We start from the raw sequence: 19,311 nt of genomic DNA on the forward strand, positions 1-19,311 counted from the left end.
AGTTTCTATGCAACATAGGTATTAACGAACATGAACAAAAAAAATGTAATTAACGAAATGTCTTGGGGAAAGATACGGATTATTTCCCGAAGTACATATGTTTTGGAACATCTGGATATTAGAACAAAAAGCCCATTTAAAGAATCCTTGACTAAAGCCCAACTTACAAAACATGACTTCACTGATGTATGTATTAAACAAAACTACATTTTTGAATTCTCTGAATTGTGATAGTTTCTTAAAATGATTTTGATGATTTTCATTTATAAGTTATAACTGGTTTACAAGGTTTCTAAAGTGATTTAGACTCTCAATAAATGGTTTCTTCAATCCCTACAAAAAATGTAAAAACCAACTTTTCTTTTAAACATTTCTATACATCACATAAATTTACGCTACATATAAACATCACATAAATTTACAGTTTTTTTTTTTTTTTTTGTCAAAACAAAATATCATAAATTATTTGAAAATCATAATTTTGCATTGCCTACAGAGCTGATACAGATCTAGTATTTTCTAAATCTCAAATATTTGATATGAAATCGTAATAGTAAATCAATTATCGACCCTATGACCAATATGATGAATATCTAACAAAACTCATCACTCTTTTGTATTTTTTTTAAAAAAATTTGTATAAAAACATAATGAAACAATCATCTTTCTTTTTTTTTTTTGAAAAAATATAATAAGAGGTCTCATATAAATAAATAATATATTGTTTAACAATTTAAAGCTATATTATAAATGAAAATTCTATACAATGCATCTATCTTCATTTTGCAAACACTATTTTATATAACTTTTTTTTTTGTTTCAAAAAGAGAGAATCTATGGACATATGTAATGAATGAAATGAGATAATATTATAATACGTACAACCGGCAATGATTGTCGTTGGTGAGCATGGGCTTTAGATAATAAAACAATGTATGTTTGGTGTATCTTCTCATGCATATCTTTAAGTAAAGTAATTTCGGAATTTAAGGAAATTTGATGGTGTAACGAACGTACCAATATTATAGTAGTGGATCATTAGATTAGTTGGTAACACAAAAATTGCAGGGTTTAGTTTAGGGTGTTTTTTAGATATGATATGACAAACAAAAATAAACAGTCAATCGTTAGTAAAATAAAAAAATCCATACGGGGAATTATCAAAATGGCATTAGTTTTATAGATATTAGGTGCGAGTTTCACCTGCCAAAGTTAGATAGGTCCCCTCTCGAATACTTCATTCTTATAATATTTTAGTATATTCTTTCATATCCTTTCGACCATTTATTTTCATTGTGTGGTTCTTATTACAACACATTATTTATTTATTTATTTATTTATTTTTTTTTTCAACAACACATTATTTTGATCTGTACAACTATAATATGAGTTGAACACTCTTATTAACTATTACCAGATACTACTGAGTCAATTGGTTTCGATATCATATGTGATATCATCTATATAGAACGTTTAATTTTCATCTTTCGATGAGTAGGTTTGTTATTCAAGCTCATTTTTCACTTTAGAATCCATTGAATTGATTGTTATAATATGATTCTTCAAAATTTGCTATTTTGAAGATGGATCTCTGAAAGACTAGATACATTTGTACAATAAAAATAGAAATTCCTCGCAAATCTTAGGTGTAAACTCTCCAACGATCGAATATATATATGCACAATATTTATTCATAATTTATGCACATGTGTTATTTGTGTATGTATGTAGTATGTACTAATGTACATATGATAATTAGTTTTTATGAAAAAATTAGCGCATATTTAGTAACAATTTATAATTTATTGCAAATAACTAAATCTGAAATTTTTTATAATCTAGTAACAAATTTGAAAATTTATTATTTCCTTCCTAAAACAAAAAGAGTCCATGAATATTTATTGACCATCTAGATGACATATTTTTCTTTCCTTTTTGTCTTTTTTGACTTTTATTTTATTTTTATTTTTTCCTCTTCGTATATAAAACTCACACAAACCCCATAATCATACCATTGATGAGTCCTCTTTATTTTTTTCTGGAAACCCAAAATGGACAAATCTGAAAAAATCGCTTACATTTCAGTTTTGTCTCTTCTCTCTTTTGCTCTTCTTCTTCTCATCATCTTCCTCTTCTTACTATGCAGAAAAAGACCAAACCGGTCCGACAACGAGTCTCTTCTTCTAGAAGCCAAACCGGCCGGTCAATCTTACCCTTTAACCGAATTAGATTCAGCAACCGACGGATTTAACCAGCGACGAATCATCGGTTCCGGTCGGTTAGGAACGGTTTACGCTGGGATAATTCCGGATCGTAAAAACCTCGTCGCGGTTAAACGAATACATCCCGGTTTGGTTTTGAGTAAACCGGGTTTCGGTTTCTCCGCGGTTTTGAAAACGCTTTCTTCTACGTATCACCAAAACGTCGTCTCGATCTTAGGGTTCTCAGAAGCTCCCGGAGAAAGAATCGTCGTTACCGAGTTCATCGGGGAAGGCAAAAGCTTGACCGATCACTTAAACGGAGACGAATCAGCGGTTGAATTTTGTTGGAAAACGCGTTTTAAAATCGCGGCTGGGGCGGCGAGAGGATTGGAGTATTTGCACGAAATCGCGAACCCTAGAATCGTTCACGGTAGATTCACGTCGTCGAATATACTGATCGACGTGAAATCAACGGCTAAGATTTGCGATTACGGATTTGGGTTTTTGATTCCGGTTGAAAAATCTGGGATTTACGGGTACGTCGAAGAAGGTTACTGCAAAGAGAGTGACGTATATGGGTACGGCGTCGTTTTATTGGAGATTTTGAGTGGGAGAAGAAGTGAGAATGGGTTGCTTGTGAAATGGGCAACGCCATTGATCAAAGAACAGAGGTTTGGTGAGCTTTTAGATCCGAGGATAGTTGTTCAAAGTGAGGTTAAGGGTTTGGTAATAAGATTGGCCAAGGTTGCTTTGGCTTGTGTCGGGAACTCACGGAGGAGTCGGCCGTCGATTTCTGAAGTGGCGGCGATTTTGAATAGTTTGGAGAGGGAAGGAGGGTGATTTTGATAATTTTGAAAAGTTTTGGGGTTTTAGAAACAAATATTGGAAATTAAAAGGCGTAGAGTTGTTATTAGTTGGACATTAACGTAGATGATGTTTCTATTGCCGTGTACATTAGATGACTTTTATCAGTTTATGTTTAGGATTTGGATTTTGGACCATTTGGTTTCTTATGAGTTAATTAATATCTTTAATGATGTTGTTGGGTGATTTTTGAACAATTCAAAATGTTTAGGGGTTTTATAGAGAAGAATGGAAAACTTAAAGGGTTATTATAGAAAATGCTAGTTTACGCTGTGTATTTTTTTATAATGATTTTTTTTTTCTCGGCGTATAAACTCGGTTTCATATAAATCACACGATGATGTTACTCTGAAGTCTGAATCAATATGATAAACTATTGATGCGAATAATTTTTGTATTAATCTGTCCAAAACAATCATAGATTACGAGGAGTTATGTATTTAAATATAGTTAATTGTGTACGAAAGAATATTATTTTAAACTCATCGTAAAAAATAAATATAGTAATATTATTTTAGACTCATTCTGATAAAATTTTGACGAGACTTGGAAGATAGATTTTCGTCAAAACTGGACGGTGGACCTAATCTTGCCACCTTGTGGAACAAGTCACATTTTTCTTTTTTGGTGAAAAAGTTTGGTAGATTTTATTTAAATATTATTGTTGCATCAGTGTTAAGTGGTTGATTAAATGTAACGTTGTGAATTACAAAACTAATGACTGGGATGAAAATATAACTTATCAGAATTTTATTTGTAGGATTTTCTGAATTTTAATAACCTTGGAAAAAAACTGTAACTTTTGAAAAGCTAACGTAAACTTTTATTTGTAGTGTTTGTTACTTTGTAGATTGGAAACGTAATTTGTAAATACTATTATGAAAGAATTTTTAATAAAATTGTTATTAAGAAGCCAAAAAAAAAATGGTAGCAGAAACAACAATAAGCTAACCAAATTTATGAAGACATCACGGCCTATACAAATTAAATAATTTTTTTGTCATATTTGGTCACACTATACAAATGTAAGATGCATAGAACAAAATTTTTATTATTAATTTGTACTATCTAACTCACTTTTGAAGTTAAAAAAAATCAGTTATGACAAGTTGAACTATTTATGATGCATTCATCATAAAACAATTTTTTCTTTAAATTCATCATAAAACAGTTTTTTTCTTTAATTGCAAAAAAATGTCCCTATGCACTCATTATGCACCTGTATTCACTCAAAAATAAGAAAAACCAGCTTTATGCTCAAGTTACATATATTCTTGCAGTTCTTCTAAGAGAGCAGTGGTAGCAGTTGTTATTACACACAATGATTCACATGTGTGTTATGCTGATAAACTGGGTTCTATATACGTGCTTGAGCTGGGGATCCATGAGGGTAACCTTTTACTGGCTAAGTTGGTAAAGTTTGCACATCATAAAACAGTTTTTTTCTTTAAATTTATCATAAACCAGTTTTTTCTTTAATTGCAAAAAAAATGTCCCTGTGTACTCATATGCACCCGTATTCACTCAAAAAAAGAATATGTGTATTCTTCTCTAATTGCACAAGATGTCATATTTTTTTTTTAAAATATGTTATGTGGCAAAATATTTAAAATTGATTTTTATACCAATTTTTAGATCTATTAGATACTCTTGCAATTAACGACTCCAGTGTTCCTACGAACGTGTGACGACCAGCGACGGACGAATTTATTCAAGGAAAAAAGATAGTCATGTGTTACCATGTATTATGCTATAGTTTGTGTGACTATCTTTTTTATTTTTTTTTGTTTTCAATATTGGTTAAGTTTTGAAATTGAAAAAAAAAACTATTATAAGACTGAATGAAAAAAACACATAAAATCTATACTAAAATCACCTAGAGAAACGGGCGTGTGGCGTGGGAAAAGAATAAGCTCAGTCTTGCTGGTCGGCTTTTGTGTGTGTTACTTGGCTTTTCTATCTTTCATTTGATCAACTGCTTTTGTGTATTTTACTTGGCTTTTGTAGCAGCTTTGTTGATAGCCTTGTTAGCTCTAGTCTCATCTCTTCTTATAAACAATTCCACCATTGATGGAGTGTTCTAATAAATAAACAAAAGTAATTAACGTACAGTATCATATTTTTCTCAATTATTTATTTCCGCTAAGAATATCATATCACGCAAGTGCACTTGTAATTGTTTAACTAAATTCTTCTCTTGCTATCACATTTCATAATACAAGTCAAATCTGGAAGAGCTTATCACCAAGTTAAATTACTCTTAGAATCATTCCTTTAAAACCCAATTCGTCAATACTGTTGACTTAGAATTGAAGTGTAGCATCCAAAAACAAACGGTCGCACTCAAAAAACTCGTAAGAGATTCCTGAAAATAAAAACAGATTAAGTCTAATATTCAAAAGTCCAACACCAAACCGACTCAAACCCCACACATAGTAATACCAACACAATGACACACTCATAAAACCTAAAAACTTCAGATTCAATACAACTTGTTAATTCGGTTTACATTCCCCAGTACCAGATAAACCAATAAAACCGATAAACCGATTAAGATCAACAAAACATTACCCAAGAGCCATCCTAAATCCAACTCTTTTACTCATCTCTAAAGATCGAAACTGCGAGATTAGAATATGTTTGTCTCCTCACTCTGTACAGAGTCTTGTCCTAAGAAGAAGTGACTTCTCTCTGTCTCTTTCTCTCTTCTTCTTTCCCTAAAGCTTTCTTGGGAAGAACATGAGTTTCATACAAAGCAAGAATCTCTTTCTTGTTTTGATGGCCTCTGTTCAATAACAAATGTCCACAATCGTACTTGGTCAGCTCATGCTTTAGATTCTGAACAGTAAGCTTCCTGTAATCTTCTTCTTGCTCCTCCTCACCATTGTCTTGATGGCTTTGAAAGTCCTCATCGCCTTCGTCAGTAGGACCTTGATCATCTCCTCTTCCGCTTCGAGCCCGTTTATTAGTCCTTATGATTCTGTCACTTGTATCTCCAATGTCCATATCAACGTCATCTTCAATTCTACTCCGCTTCCCACGTGAGGAACTCGCAGCTCTAATTTTGTTGTCAAGTGCAGTTTCTTTTAACCTAGCTTGAGCTAGTTCTTGCTGAAGATTATCAACGCTTGCCTGTGCTGCTTGCAGCTCAAGAGAAAGAGCTTCCGCTCTTCGATTTGCAGCAATATGAGCCTTACGCTCTTCATCCAACAGCTTCTCAAGTGACTTCACGTTATGAGCCCTCTGTTCATTGGTTTCCTTTAATAATGATCCGATTTCTTTCTCTCGTTCTTCAACTCTTGCTTCTAAGACTGTAACTTTGGAGACCGCCTCCATTTCAGACAAACGAAGTTTGCGCAGTTCATCCTCCAAGTCAGTCTTCTGTCTCTCCAAGTTTTCAACTTGCCTCTCAGCTCGTTCGATCTGAGCAAGTCTCTCCATCGCCAACCTCTGAGTCTCACTTTTCTCCTTTTGGGAAGTGACAGCATCAGCTCGTGCTTTATCCGCCAGTTCGATAGCACGTTTAGCTTCTAGTTCAGCTGTCTTACATCTCTCTTTGACTTCATCGAAACTTTGAAACTCAGATCGATACTTTTGCTCCATACGCATTTTCTCCTGCTCCAACTTGTTAGCTTCCTTTTCATATGCTAAAGCCTTTGTGTTGGCACTGTCCAACTTATCAGCCATTTCCCTTAATTCTAATTTCAGAGATGCTAACTCCACGTCAAAGCTTTTAATTTTTGATTCAGCCACCTGCAAAAAGACACAACACAAGCTGAGATTCACATTCCACAAAGGTTCAAGCAATTCAGCAAACTTATCAGAACGCAAGGAGCCACAGGAAGATAAGAAACAAGACTAGGTAACATAGATACTATCATTTCAAAAAGCTTACCTTCAGCTCTGATCTTAGAACCGTAAGAGACTGCTCTGCCTTCTCAATTTTTGTAGCCTTCTCCTTGATTTCCTCATCCTGAAATTGCATTACACCGTATATGAATGATAAATTGATAATTTCAAACTTAAAAGTCATACTTTTAACGAACGAGACAAAAAAAAAAAGATACCTTCTGCGCTAAAGTGACACCAAATTCCTCCCTAAGAACATCTTCCCTCAATTGTGTTTCCTTGCCTGAACGCTCTTGCACTGAAGCAGCCTTTTGCAGAGCAGATCTTGCTTCTCCCACAGCATAGTCATACTTCCTTTTCCAATCCTCAGTCTCTTCTTGAGCGGATTTCGCTTGTTCTCTCGCTGCAGCTAGCCTAGCTTCAGATGTAGTACTTCTTGTCCTAAGGACTTCCATTTCGGAATTAAGCTGATCTTGAACAGCTTTTTGCTTCAAAACAATCTGGTCATAATTTCTTTTCCATTCTTTGATTTCTTCTTTTTTAGATTCCACGGTTTTAACCAGAGTAGAGCATCGCTCGTTCAGAGAACTATTCTCCCCCTGTAGTTTAGTTATGCGCTCTCTGTATATATCTTCCAGCTTCTTCTTGTCATTGTTGGATTCATCATAACGTTTCTGGTATTCCAACTTGTATCTCTCGCTATCATCTAATTGCTGCTTTAGATGTTTCATCGCATCTTCAACAGAACGGAATTTCACTGCAAGTGAGTTTTTCTCTATAGCGATGCTATCGATAAGCCTTTTGGTGAGATCATATATAGGTCCTTCCAAGCTGAACGATTAAAAAAAGTAGACCACATAAGGCACACATTACATGAACGCACCTCCAAAAATAACTAAACAAGTGAAATACAGTGAGGAGTGGAAGCAGTAAACTACCTTTGTTGCAAAAAGACAGAAAGTTTCTGCCATTTCCCAGGGCCATGGCATGATGCCTCGTATTCTGCCAAACGAGCTTCTAGAACCTGAGACACAGTCATCATAACAAACAAGCAATAAGAAATCACAACAATTTTAATCCCTAATACTTCTATGCCAAATAAAAAAACAATTAAAAAATCCATAAATAACCAACCTTGACAACATTGTCCATATTTGCATTAGAGGCATGGCAAGCTGATCTCAGCTGCTTTTCCATGCGCTGGATAGTACTCGTGCACCGCAAATCTGCTTCCATAAAAGCGTTCTTCTTGTAATCCTGAATCATCAAAATACATAGTCTATATTAGCATACGACAATAAGAGGAGAAATTTCATATGTGAAAGATGAGTTATATAAAACAGTCAAAATTCAAAAACACTGCTTAGTACTGAACAACACTGTTTTAGAATCTATTACCTCAAATTTTTTCTTCAAGTCCTTGTGGAGATGATCCTCGTATTTTTTTCTTGCTAAACCAGCCCCTACAGCATTAGAGTTAAACATGGCCAAGGCTTTTCGAACTGCTTCTTCATGTTCTTCCCTCAGCGCACCCTAAATATAGTAGAATTGACATGAATCATAAATTGCAATTAAAATAAAAGAGACGCTAAAGCCAAGATACTTACTTCTTCAGGAGCTTTTGATTGGTCAAAGGCAGCCATATAGGCGTCTACACCAGAATCATATGCTCTTCGACACTCAGTTTCTTCGACACTCTATAAGAACATAGTCAAGAAAATTCACTTTATTAATCTGGGAAAAAATAGGCTAGAGAATGCATTAGTAAAAAAAATTCCAACTGATCCCCACATTGGTTTGAAGTACATAGATATATTAATGCAATAATCAACCATGTGTTTACCCATTAAGATGTAATGTATCAGAAAATGTAAAGTTATACAGTCAAATCTTTCAATGTATTGTATATCCATAGAGGCAAGAGATATCAAACCTGCCAAGATGAGGTTATTGTTGGCACAGCACCATTATTCAACGCATCCAGATAAGACTGTGTAATACCAACAAGAATAGGGCCAGTCATCATAGTACCCCCTAATTGCTTGGGCCTCGTCTTCTCAAAAACAAACTTGGTAAATGCATCCAGGCCAGCACCGAATTCAGGTCTCAATTTTTCCAACTGCATTAGAACACAGGATATTAACCAACCAAGCATCCAAACGATTACAGCATAGTATTATAGGTAAAGGAGCATGCATAGAACAATACTAACCGAAATTTGATCAAGTCTCTGCAGGTCTTTTTCATTGTTCAGAGGCCTTACAAGGGTAAAGCACTCTCTGTCCGGAAAAAGGGCACGAATAGAATCTCGGATCTGCAAAAAAAGATATCCATTGTTTTCATTTACACTGACTGACTATTATTCTACCAAAGGAATTACACTTGATCACCACACCCAGCTTTCTTAAGAGTGCCCGACTATCCAAATAAACATACTAGAAAAAAAGAAATAACATATTACCTCATTTTTTGCACCAATATCTCCTCCAGTGCCTTGAACTGGCCTTAATGCAATTTCTAAATAGTCACGTGGACTAATTTTTCTATTATCTTCCACTAGATCCAAATAAAAGTCCTACAGCAAATTATATCAATGATAATACATATCTCTAAGCAATAACATCAACAAACACAATTAACAGAGAGAATTATATACCCTCAACAGCCAGACAAAGATGGGAGAAAATTGCCCAAGTTCAGAACGTGAGCTTGTTCCTCCAGAAGCTTTAACGCGGATATGCTTTGTCATTTGAGTGACAAGAGAAAGACGATCGAGTGAAGCTTCGTCGATACCTCCCATCTGACACATACAAACAAAAACAACATCTAAGTCAACAAAATAGTGATATAATTTCACAAAAGATTAAATTGAGTTCAAACTGAAAATTTAACAGACCTGATTGTATACGAACATGCTTGACAAAAGAACAGCTAATGAGAATATCTGAGTGCTATAGGTACCCTGTGGAAATGGAAGTAAAGTGAAACAAAGCAAGTTAATAAAGCCAAAATCTTCCAAAAGAGATCAAAACTGTTAGTAACAGTAAAATAAAATGATACTTACCGTTTGGTCGTAAGCATCAATCCCTTCACTATCTAACAGTAAAAGATTGTATTCAGTTCCGTCGAGAGCTGTTCTTTTAATAGGAGAACTCCACAACCAAAGCCCCTTAGTACACGGCTTGTGTGTTGATGCTACTTGAAACCCATTACTGCGTCCAAGAAGCTACAAAAAAACCTAACAAATCAATTCAAGAAAACACAAAAACAAAAAATCCCTAGACCTTAAAACACAGTAACACAGAACCATATCAAACCAAACACCATTTCCCCCAACGAAACCTCCGTAAACAACCTCTTAACTTACAAAAGCAAAAAACATAAACCCCCCATCACTGAGTCCAATAAGCTTCCAAAACCTAACAAACAGGAACCCTAAAATTTGCCAAAACCCTAAACCTGGAAACAATGGCCACAGAACCCAATTCACCATTTCCACAATAACCCAGAAACAAACCCTTAAAAGAAGAAACAAAAAAAAAACACAAACCTGATTCAAAATAAAGCTCTTTCCTTGACGAGCCCTACCACAAACCGAAACAACACCAATTGGTTCCTTGACTAGTTGCAAAGTAGCAACAGCTTCAGGGTCCATCATAAACTTGCCCTTATCATCACAATACACTAAACGAATCGGTCTCGGAGGACCCGTCACTGGAGACGAAGATGCCGGAGACGTCGAAGGGTATGATCTCGGTGACGGAGAAGCGGGTTCAGACGGCGAGTCCTTTCCTCCTCCTCTACTAAAAATCCTCCTCATCTCTGCAAATTTGTTTCCTTCAAATTCGAATTCCGAAGATTCGTAGTCTACTCTAGTTTCGCTCAAAATCTGAAATTTCCTAAATTTTGAAAAAGAGACGAAGAGAGACCTAAGTGTAAGATCCGTCGCGAGAGAGAGAGAAGACAGCGATTAAATAACCTTTATGGGCCTTGAACGGGCCCGAATATGTAAATTTTACATTTTTCTGTGTGTTAACCCATGTTTAGCTTTTTTTTTCACGCTTTGCAAGAAGACATTATAACATATATAATCATAGAGTCTGGATTCTTAGCAAATTGTTGACTTAACAAAATGGTTGAAAAGATTATTATTTCAATACTTAAAGTCTAAACCCAATGATATGTATCATTGGATCAAACTTTTTCTCGATGTTGAAGTGATTCATGCAAGAAGGCTAGCACGTGTGTATGTATTTATATATATATAAAAAAGACAGAGAGAAAGAGAGAGAGAATGAGAGAGATAGAGAGAAGCACCCTATCTTTTTGTTCTTGCAATGGAAGTGTTCTCAAAGCTCCTTTCATCAACATACTCTTCAGGCTATATCTTTCATCATTCGAAAACATCAGAACTTAATATCACTCATCTGATGTTTGCGGACGATATGATGATTTTCTTCGATGGAGGCAGCTCTTCTTTACACGGTATAAATGAGACGCTCGATGATTTTGCTGGTTGGTCTGGGCTTAACATGAATGTAGACAAGACTGAGCTGTTCCTCGCGGGAGTGACTGAAGCCGAGGAATCAACGATTGCTCAATACAGCTTCCCTCAAGCTTCATTACCTATAAGGTACTTAGGGCTACCCCTAATGAGTCGCAAGCTCAAAACCGTCGAATATGCCCCTCTTGTGGAAAAAGTGAAGAGTAAATTCACCCTCTGGTCTGTGAAGACTCTATCTTTTGCAGGGCGGCTCCAACTGCTAGCTTCAGTCATTTCTGGCATTGTTGTTTTTTGGATCTCTACATTCAGGCTCCCGAAAGGTTGTATCAAAGAAATAGAGTCTTTGTGCTCTCGTTTCCTTTGGTCTGGAGGTATCGAAAATCCTCACAAAGCAAAAGTAGCTTGGTCTCAAGTTTGCTTGCCAAAGGATGAAGGTGGCCTTGGTTTCAGAAGTTTTTCCGACTGGAACATAACTCTCAATCTCAAGCTCATTTGGTTGTTATTCTCAAACAGTCGGTCCCTTTGGGTTAAATGGCACAAGCACCACCACCTCCCAGGATTCGTAAACGGCCCTATAGCAGCATTTTGGTCTATAAAAGAAGGCATAAATGACACCTGCAACTGGAGATCTCTTTTACGACTTAGACCGATTGCAGAGAGATTCCTAAAGTGCTCTATTGGTAACGGTTTATCTGCCAGTTTCTGGCATGATTCCTGGAGTCTGTTTGACCCCCAAATAAAGCTTTTGGGAGATGAAGGTCCCAGAAACCTGTGTATCCCAATAGCTGCCACGGTAGCCGATGCCGTCGAAGGAGCCACCTGGCGACTACCTTCCCCAAGATCTTAAGAAGCCCTTGACCTGCATACCTATCTCACTACAATAACACTCCCGCTGCACCCTGACCTTGAAGACTCCTACGGTTGGATAGTCAACAACATCGACTGCAACGGTTTCTCTTCTTCAAGGACGTGAGAGGCTCTAAGACAGAGAGAACCTAAAAAAGACTGGTCACCTGTGATCTGGTTTAAAGGTGCTACCCCGAGGAATTCTTTCCACATGTGGGTATCTCATCTGAACAGACTCCCCACTCGCTCTCGGATGATCTCCTGGGGTCTGCAGGTTTCTCCACTTTGTTGCTTATGTGCAACGAGTGATGAGACTCGAGACCACCTCCTGCTTACTTGTAACTTCAGCGAATCAATTTGGAACCTTGTGCAGTCCAGACTAAGACTTACTCCACTTCAATTTCGAGACTGGGAAAGTCTTCTCTCCTGGATCAAGCTCAGCACGGCCTCTTCTCCGTCGGTGCTCCGGAAAATTGTCTCTCAACCCACCATCTACGCTATCTGGAAGCAGAGAAACAATGTTCTCCATAATTCTCAAGTCATCCCACCAGCTGTTGTTTTCAAGACCATCAACCGAGAGATCATCAACACCATCCATGCTAGAAACCATCGCAGGAAATTCAAGAAGCTGTTGAGTCTCTGGATTATCTGAAGTTTGCATCAACCGGTTCAAGCTTTTCACTCTAACTTTGCTTCCTTGTTTTTTATTTTATTTTTGCCAAGGAACCTAAAGCTGAGTACTCATTTGTAAAACCAAAACTTTTCATTTTATATGATATTTACTCACTTAGCAAAAAAAAGAAGGCTAGCACAAAATAATTAACCGATATTTTGACTCTGACTAGACAAAGCTTACTCTAAACACTGTTGTGTATAGAACACCCATTCCTTGTTGTATGCATCAATTAATTTGCTTATTCTCTCTAGTACTGATAAAGATTAGGTGCTATATATGTGTTTTTAACACAATTTCTTATACATAGTTAACTATACAAAACCAAAACTATCTTCAACTAAACACAATTGTTTTAATAAGAAAGACTATAGTCCTTAGACACATAGTTTATCTTTAATCCAAGGTTAGTCAGTCCATAATTATGGGTCTAAACTGATAAGTGAGCTATTAACTTTGGTAACACAAATTTCTTTGTTTGGAAAAATAATCCAAACTCAAGAATTGGAGCTATGTTTTAAAATTAAATTGTCAAAAACAAAAATATTTATTGTGTAATATATAATATTGTATCGAAAACCGATTTAGATACGCTTCATATGTTTCCAGACGTTTAAAATTTCCATCTGAAATCTCCATTGATTGAACTTTTCTATTTCCAAAAGTCTTGTGTCAACTTACGTGAATACGTATGAGCAATCATATAATTGAAAAAAAAAAGAAAAAAAAAAAAAAACGTGATGTGAGTGTGACCATGATGTTTTCTGTGGGACAAGTGGAAAATCAAATCACAAAAATATTAGATTTGTATAAAACGTAATAATAATTGTTTTCAAAGATAGAGAAAATGTCCAAGTAGTTGCTTCCAAGAAATGAAATAAACAGCTCACTTTTTGTATCCGTTTAATGCTCTTATCGTGTGAATATAAAACACAAGACGAGACGCTCCCGGAACATGCTCCGTACGGCTTTCTCAAATCTCATGCAATAATTGCTTTTGTTCTTCCGAATCATTTCACATAGTATTAAGTCTGGATATAATTAAATGTATACTAGTTTACGTATAACTTGATTATATAACTGGTAGGAAAATCCCAAGTTGGCAAATTAATTAATCTATATATATAAAATTAGCTTTTCTGACTCTCAGTTCTGGTGCTGTCACGCCACTTCTTCTTTAATTTTGTGGACCTTACACATTTTAATAAGTCTTTTAAACAATTATACAAATAACAAACTGATCAACTAAATTTCATCCAAAATTTCAACACTATTTCATTCAAAGTCTCTACACCCATCACTATTTTTAAATCCTATAAATTCAATTTTTAATTTTAAAATATTCATTTAGTGCATGTTTTTTTGTTAAATATAATTAATTGAAAATTTAAATAAAAAATAATTATGTAAAATAAATTAAATGTTAAAATAAGAAAACAATACTATAATTTTCATTAGTGGTAATAATATAGTTAAAATTTTCTATTAAAATGATCATAATTTAAAATTTCAAATATCAAAACAAGGCAACCCAAGCAACACTTTCAAAGAATCAAAGAAACACAACTAGAAATCAATTAAAATTATTTGGCAGCACTTCACAAATCCATCACCAAAGACAAAGACACAAAGAGATGAACACACATTTAATAAACTAAAAAGATTCAGATATATGAATGCCACAATCAGATTACCGTAACACAAAATTATATGAAAAAACAACCCGGACTTTATAAAATTACAGCAAGATAAACAAGAAAATTATTTTTCCCCAAAACACAACTCACATCGAATCGAAAAAACCACTCACATGACAAAGGGGAAAAAAAATTACAACCAAGAACACCAAACAACTCACAACTTAATTAGGAAACCTAAAGAAGCCAACATATTTTCATATAAACAAATTTGCAACCCAATTGACATTCACCTTTAACAAAATCAACAGGGGATAACGATTACGACAAGAATGACTGAAAAAACGATTAAGAGCATCAAAGACATAAGTTCAATCCTCAAACAGACCTCTAGATCGGAAAATTGCTCTTCTCCTATCCGTTCACGAGGACATCGAATTTTAAAAAAGAACAAATCAATTTCAACTCAGTAACATATAAATAATGGTCCAATAAACCCACAAATTATAAGCCTTACAGAAAAATTGGATCCGAATGAAACAAACAAAAATAGCCCAGAAAAGAGGAATGTAAGTTATTGATTTTATTTATTTTTCTTAATAAAATCCACAATCTTTTCACTCCAAACACTAAAACATTGACAAAAAAATTACTCCAACAGTTTACAAAATACATATGAAAATATTAAATAACAATCTAACCACAAAATAGAAAATAATAATAAATTAATGACAACTAACAACTACAGCAAAACAACAAATTCAACTAAACAATGTTAACTTCTAATAATAAATTTTTTTAGAAGCATTATAAACACACAAGATAATCTCAATTTTTCCTTTAAAAACAGCAAACTAAATTATACTTACTGCAAAACATATTTTTATTAAAATATCCAACAAAACAACATAAGCAACCAAAATTAAATACAAAAACAAACGTTAAGATGAATTTACAAAAACCAAAAAAAAATATACACGACAAAACTCGGAATACACCTTAATGTAACTACGGAGCGTAGCGCGGGTCGATTGATAGTAATCAAAATTTTTTTTGTTTTCAATCACATCTAAAAGTCAACTGTTCAGGCAAAACTCCTCTCATCTTCTTGACAATTTGCTCCGCCTCGAAAGTCCGGTGATAAAGAGGCTGCGCCACCGAGTTCGAGTCGAGATAATACAAACACATTACCATCAAGACCGAGTTGATAAACATCGGGATCGGTCCGAAAAGCCACAACAATAGATTAAGAGCCAAGTAAAGAGCCCTAAGACCCAACGACCAAAAGTTACCGCCTCTCAAGACAAATCTCTTCACCATATCCGGCGGTATATCTGCTCCCGGTGTGGTAATAAGATAGTTCGCATGTAGAAAACATCTCGTGGATTGAACAAAACAGCAGAATGCAACTAGAAAACATATGAGAAGAGAGGTGTATTTGATGACCATTGTGATTGAACTTGTGTCACCATAGACAAAATGTCCCGTAAAAACCGTCATATTAACCGGTGAGCTCCCTATCCACGCGCCGATAAGTGAACTCAACGTTAAAGCAATGGATGCCATGAATGTTGAAGCTGATATGCTGCTCGAAAGAACAGTTAAAGCACATCCCAATTCATCTTTTCTTGCCTGTAATCAGTTGAGCTAACCGTTGTAGTTATATCTAAATTAATCATATAGCACAATAGTAACAATAAGAAAACATTGTAGTAAAGAGGGACTTGCCTGCATGATACGGTCGACCCAAATGGATTTATCGATGTTCATGAAACCGATAATGGTGTGATAAGGAAAATAAAGAATTCTGTAGAGAAGAAATAGATGGTAAGATAAAACTATGATTAATCCAAATGGGACAAGAACCAAATCTAAGTACTCCTTCTTCACAAATATCTCCATCTTCTTCCTTTCTCTACTTCTGTGCTATAATGTCTGTCTCTGTTATTATACTAGCTACACACGCAAATATTTATTTAATATAATTTGCGTATAAAATATAGAGTAAGGAACTGAAATAGATATAAAGTTGAGATTTAGAGGGATCTTGGACGTATGGAATATCCACTTTGCTTCATTTAATCTGAGTAGACTTATCTTAATGATACATAATGTCATTAAATATACACGCAATATGTCATTAAATAGATTACATGAAATAGGATGTTCTTTCTAGTGGAACATTGCGTATGCTTTGGGAGATGGGCTATACAAAAGAAGAATGAAGAACAAACAAACTTGAGCTAATCTTGAAGCTATTAGAAACGGGCTTTTTTATTGGTCACAAACGTATCTCTTTTGGTCTCAACAGCAAAACTCACAATAGTTGACCGAGGGCACTAGAAACGGGCCTTTCTATTGTTTCCTCATCTGAAACATTAGAAAACAACCATTGGTATAAATTGAATTAAGATTTGTATATGTGTTACACAAATCTTCTTGAATTGTAATTGTATTTGATCATACATTCGTAATATTAGTCATGATTTCTAGTATTGCACACATAAAAACACACACACTGAGACACACATGGCTAATGTGACTGAGACTTAATATGGATCCATGAACAATAATGGTCGGAGCGTTACACATTTTATCCAAAAGTAGGCTAATTAGGCTAAGAGTCCTTCTTTAATGATTTAAATGGTCAGCAGTATAAAGCCTGTTTTAAATGGTCTCATTCTTTTGGCCCAAATTCAAATCTCTCAACACTTCTCTTTTGGTCACAAGCTCACAATTAGGAGCTTTTTCTTCCTCCTATTTTTTGTTTGGGTGAAATTTCAATTGCAAACAAAACTGACAACAACAGAATGCTAATTATTATCCGTAAAGAATTTTGGGTTTTCAATAAATAACATCGCATAAATATGTTAAAATGATAGTATATTCATATATTCTTAAAAATTAAAATCAAATGAACTAGTAGCATTACTCTCCTTACCATTTCGTTTCGGTAATACAGTAATGTCTACTAGTAATACTATGATTACTATCAGCTATCTCTTTTTTTCATTTTTTTTTTCATTTATACTCATTACCTTTTTAGTTAGAATGAGTCTTTTCTAAAATACTTGTGTATGTTTTTGATGCCTATTTGTCTATTTGAAATTAGGTAGCCAATGTAACCAACACTAGAAAGTAGAAACTAGAAACCCGTTTTGTATCCACGTGGTTGGATCCCCAATTGCATTTGAAGCTAACATCCCAATTACACTTTTCCAACTTTAAGCTTTCCTTTTTTCCACTAAGCCTTTTAAAGTTCGAAAGGTGCTGGTTATAAGATCATCTTTAAAAAATCTGGCGACGACCTTTTTTTTAGTTTTGTTGGTTTCGTTATTATACTACATGATATTAGCGTCAAGTATTATGGAAATGGGTGGATCATCGAGGCTGCTTTTACTGCACAAAATGACAGTTTGAGAGTAATTTTTTCTTCCCTTGAATAATCATCGACCAACTACGTACTAGCTAGTGCATATTGAGCAAAATATTAGAGGCCCGTTTAATAAATTAGTTTAGTTTGCGTTACTAGGGTTAATTAATGGTATAATTGTTCTTTCTTTAAGATTAATTAGACAAATATAACATACACAACGAGGTGAGTGCACATCTGCACGAGATGAGCTACATGAAATGGGAGTGAATCAATTATGAAAAAGTCATTTTTTTTAACAATAAAAAGGGGAGGTACGCAAGACGAAGACTTTCGAGGAGGTCATCAATCCTAACACTACTTCCCCAAATACATTTAATTGTAGTATTAATTGCAGAGTTCTGATGAGATTTAGTGCATTAGTGTTGGTATGATCAAATCCGAAAAACCATTTTGATTAGTAGCATTCATGGAGTTGTCATTTTAGCTAAAACTTTATGGATTTGTCAATTTTCAAGAATTTAAACATGATTTTACACATTATGTTTGAGTTTTTTGGGTTCCATTTTTTAGAGTTTAGTATTTGTTATAAAGTACGCATTTTAACAAGAATATTTTACAAATGTATAGATTTTATAGTCACTAAAAATAACAAATCTAAAATATTTAAACAAAATGACAGATTAAAAGAAAATAGAATGAGAAATGGCAAAATCTATAAAAATCCCAATGGAAATTTAATACTATAGTATAAGGGACTGTTATTGGAAAGGTGATTTCTAAATCCAGATGGAATTGTAAATTCTAGAAATCAAAACATATGGATTTTGAAAGAACATGTTTTATCCATGGATTTGAATTCTTCTATTTTACACTTTCAAATCCATTCAAATCTATTTAAAATATAATGTGGATTTTGAAATCCAAAAATAAATCAATACATAAATAACATGAGATTTTAACAAGTATTTGTAAATCATAGAACCAATAACACATTATTTTGATAAGTATTTTAAAATCAATGAATGAATAACATATGATTTTGTGTGGATTCTAAGAATATGAAAGTCTGAAAAGATTCACCGAAAATCCAGGCTGCTCGTGCTAAATAAGAAGGTGTGAAAATATCTCTTTGTCTCATCATATAGTCAACGATAATGACACAAAGTAGTTAAATAAAGAAAAAATGGCAATACATAACAAAAATTAATTTTAATTAATGTGTTTCGTTTCGTAATGAGCTGGAATATTGTCATGAGAAGATTCAATACTATTAAAAAAGTTGAAACTCATTCAAACTTGTTTCTAAAATAATCGAGGTAACCACTAAAAATTATTGCTTCTTTTCAAGCAATATTTTTAGA

General features: G+C 34.4%; 4 protein-coding genes across 4 annotated transcripts; 2 read left to right on the forward strand and 2 right to left on the reverse strand.

Annotated features, from left to right (window-relative positions):
• Window positions 1–2,009: 2,009 nt before the first annotated feature.
• On the forward strand, window positions 2,010–3,238 carry LOC104760292 (serine/threonine-protein kinase-like protein ACR4). The gene has a single exon (XM_010483199.3). It carries the CDS (start codon window positions 2,052–2,054, stop codon window positions 3,039–3,041), a length of 990 nt encoding a protein of 329 aa, XP_010481501.2. The 5' UTR covers window positions 2,010–2,051; the 3' UTR covers window positions 3,042–3,238.
• Window positions 3,239–5,427: 2,189 nt separating this feature from the next.
• LOC104763066 (uncharacterized) lies at window positions 5,428–11,142 on the reverse strand. The gene is made up of 14 exons (XM_087499084.1): window positions 10,465–11,142; window positions 9,979–10,140; window positions 9,811–9,876; window positions 9,571–9,714; window positions 9,376–9,489; window positions 9,127–9,228; window positions 8,848–9,033; window positions 8,522–8,611; window positions 8,313–8,447; window positions 8,049–8,171; window positions 7,853–7,938; window positions 7,133–7,745; window positions 6,961–7,038; window positions 5,428–6,818 (listed from the first exon to the last, which is right to left on the reverse strand). The coding sequence occupies exons 1-14, from the start codon at window positions 10,732–10,734 to the stop codon at window positions 5,736–5,738; spliced, it is 3,252 nt and encodes a 1,083-aa protein (XP_087355210.1). The 5' UTR covers window positions 10,735–11,142; the 3' UTR covers window positions 5,428–5,735.
• Window positions 11,143–12,460: 1,318 nt separating this feature from the next.
• On the forward strand, window positions 12,461–12,949 carry LOC109130562 (uncharacterized). The gene has a single exon (XM_019240248.2). The coding sequence runs from the start codon at window positions 12,476–12,478 to the stop codon at window positions 12,914–12,916; it is 441 nt and encodes a 146-aa protein (XP_019095793.1). The 5' UTR covers window positions 12,461–12,475; the 3' UTR covers window positions 12,917–12,949.
• Window positions 12,950–15,439: 2,490 nt separating this feature from the next.
• LOC104760293 (uncharacterized) lies at window positions 15,440–16,626 on the reverse strand. The gene is made up of 2 exons (XM_010483200.3): window positions 16,303–16,626; window positions 15,440–16,206 (listed from the first exon to the last, which is right to left on the reverse strand). The coding sequence occupies exons 1-2, from the start codon at window positions 16,474–16,476 to the stop codon at window positions 15,634–15,636; spliced, it is 747 nt and encodes a 248-aa protein (XP_010481502.1). The 5' UTR covers window positions 16,477–16,626; the 3' UTR covers window positions 15,440–15,633.
• Between the last annotated feature and the right edge of the window lie 2,685 nt (window positions 16,627–19,311).

The sequence above is a fragment of the Camelina sativa genome, chromosome 18 (assembly GCF_030686135.1).
Source record: "Camelina sativa cultivar CO46 ecotype springtype chromosome 18, ASM3068613v1".
NCBI lineage: Eukaryota > Viridiplantae > Streptophyta > Magnoliopsida > Brassicales > Brassicaceae > Camelina > Camelina sativa.